This window comes from Neovison vison, chromosome 6 (genome assembly GCF_020171115.1).
Source record: "Neovison vison isolate M4711 chromosome 6, ASM_NN_V1, whole genome shotgun sequence".
Classification (NCBI taxonomy): domain Eukaryota; kingdom Metazoa; phylum Chordata; class Mammalia; order Carnivora; family Mustelidae; genus Neogale; species Neogale vison.
The window spans coordinates 210,408,386-210,411,191 of NC_058096.1; the positions used below are offsets into that span (position 1 = coordinate 210,408,386).

Sequence of the window (2,806 nt, forward strand, 5' to 3'; positions counted from 1 at the left end):
GACCGTGTCACTGCACTGATAGGTCATAATCTCTATTTCACTCTCAGACTTGAGATCAATCAATGACCCAGATCTTCAATTGATGGAACCAGTTTCCCCTGAGTGAAGACTGTAAAATAGCAATAAATGCAATACTTTTTCCTCCAAACTGAACCCAAAGACTCTAAGGTGATGTTGCTGGCCAAGTTACTACGACCCATTAGGACTTTGATTGGAACTAAAATGGTAGCTTAAAATTGGGCAAGATACAGGGCACCTGGATGGCACAGTCTGTTAGGCAACTGACTCTTGATTTTGGCCTAGGTCATCATCTGTGGGTGGTGAGATCAAGCTCCACAAATGGCTCCACATTGAACATGGACTCTGGTTGAGATTCTCTCCCTCTCCCTCTGCTCTCCCCCCAACTCATGCTATTTCTATCTCTCTCTGAAATAAATAAACAAACAAACAAACAAACAAATAAATAAATAAATCTTTTTTGTTTTGTTTTCAATTTATTTATTTTCAGAAAAACAGTATTCATTATTTTTTCACCACACCCAGTGCTCCATGCAAGCCGTGCCCTCTATAATACCCACCACCTGGTACCCCAACCTCCCACCCCCTCGACACTTCAAACCCCTCAGATTGTTTTTCAGAGTCTATAGTCTCTCATGATTCACCTCCCCTTCCAATTTACCCCAACTCCCTTCTCCTCTCTAACACCCCTTGTCCTCCATGCTATTTGTAAGAAAACCTTAAAAAAAAAAACAGACCACAATCAGACTCTTAAAAATGTAGAACAAGCTAAGGGTTTCTGGAGAGGATATGGGTGATTGGGATTGAGGAGGACATTTGTTGTGATGAGCACTGGATGTTGTAAGTAAGGGATAATTTTTTTTCCATGAAAGAGACTCTTTAATTTTTTTTAAAAAAGTTTTTCAATTTATTTATTTTCAGAAAAACAGTATTCATTATTTTTTCACCACACCCAGTGCTCCATGCATTCCATGCCCTCTATCATACCCACCACCTGAATAAATTTTTTAAAAAAGATTTTATTTGTTTATTTGACAGACAGAGATCACAAGTAGACAGAGAGGCAGGCAGAGAGAGAGAGAGTGAGGGAAGCAGGCCCCCTGCTGAGCAGAGAGCCGGATGCGGGACTCAATCCCAGGACACTGAGATCATGACCTGAGCTGAAGGCAGTGGCTTAACCCACTGAGCCACCCAGGTGCCCCAGTAAGGGATAAATTACTGAATTCTATTCCTTAACCTAATATTACACAATCTGTTAACTAACTGGAAAAAAATTTTTAAACTTCGAACTGAAAAAAATAAATAGTTGCTTGTTATGTATGAAAAGATTAAAGACTGAAAGATCTTTATCATAGAAAGATAAACTGTAGATCATCTTTCCATGAACTGATAAAAAATCATCTAGGGTCTTGAGACCTGTTACTCACATCTTTATCTTGAAACAAAGGATCCTTCTATGCAAAGACTGTCTTCCTGCTCAAGAGCTTTCTTAACGCCAGCTTTATGTCTCTGTTCCTCAGACCATAGATGAAGGGGTTCAGCATGGGTGTGACCACTGTGTACATCACTGAAGTTATGGCCGTTGTCCTTGAGTTTTGCAAAACAGCAGAACTAAGATACACCCCTAAGCCTGTACCATAGAATAAAGAGACAACCAAGAGGTGAGACCCACACGTGGAAAATGCCTTATACTTGCCCCCAGAAGACGGAATTTTCAAAGTAGAGGTTACAATTTTAGAGTAAGAGAAAAGGATACCAATGAGTGAAACAAAAGCCAGAGGTATATTTGTAAGATAAATTGCCAGGTTATTGAAGAAGGTATCAGAACAAGCAAGGTAGATCACCTGATTAAGTTCACAAAAAAAGTGAGGGATTTCTAAATGCATACAAAAGGACAATTTCAAAATGAGTAAGTCACATAACAGAGAGTCCAGAACACTCAACACCCAGCACGCCAGAAGCAGGCTGCCACAGAACTTGGGGTTCATGATAACCATGTAATGCAGTGGGTGACAGATGGCCGCAAACCGGTCATAGGCCATCACTGTCAAGAGAAAGTTGTCTAATCCCGCAAAAAGCATGAAAAAATATATCTGGCTGAGGCAGCCTGCATAGGTGATCACTTTGCTCTGTGTCTGGAGGTTCAGCAGCATCTTGGGGATGGTGGTGGAGGTGAAACAGATGTCTACAAAGGACAGGTTGGAGAGGAAGAAGTACATGGGTGTGTGGAGGCGGGAGTCTGTGACAATGGCCAGGATGATGAGCAGGTTCCCACTGAAGGTGAGCAAGTACATGGACAGGAACTGCCACAGGAGCAGTGGCTGCAGTTCTCCCGCCTCTGAAAGTCCCAGGAGGATAAATTCTGAAACAGCATTTTGATTCCTTTGTTCCATGTAACTGCTGAAAACAGCTGTAACAGAGACAAGAGCACAATAAAGTCACAAGCAGTGAGCACAGAATTAAAAGATGCTGTGGCTGGGGTTCCGGGGGGGCTCAGTCAGTTCAGCAACCAACTCTTGATTTTAGCTCAGGTCGTCATCTCCTGGTGATGAGTTCCAGCCCCACACTGGACTCTGCTGGGAGCAGAGGCTATTTCAGATGCTCTTCCTCCCTGTCTCCTCCTCTGCCCTCACTATAGATAGATGAGGGAGATAGGGAGAAATGCTGAGATTTGTCTGGTGAAATATTTGTTTTCAAATTGCTTCACTCATTAATTCTCATACATTACCTATCCATCTAGAATAATTAGCTAAAAATTTCAAGGACCTCAAAAGCTCCATGTTTTCCA

General features: G+C 42.0%; 1 protein-coding gene across 1 annotated transcript; it reads right to left on the reverse strand.

Annotated features, from left to right (window-relative positions):
• Positions 1 to 1,472: 1,472 nt before the first annotated feature.
• On the reverse strand, positions 1,473 to 2,411 carry LOC122910206 (olfactory receptor 7A10-like). The gene has a single exon (XM_044254869.1). The coding sequence runs from the start codon at positions 2,409 to 2,411 to the stop codon at positions 1,473 to 1,475; it is 939 nt and encodes a 312-aa protein (XP_044110804.1).
• Between the last annotated feature and the right edge of the window lie 395 nt (positions 2,412 to 2,806).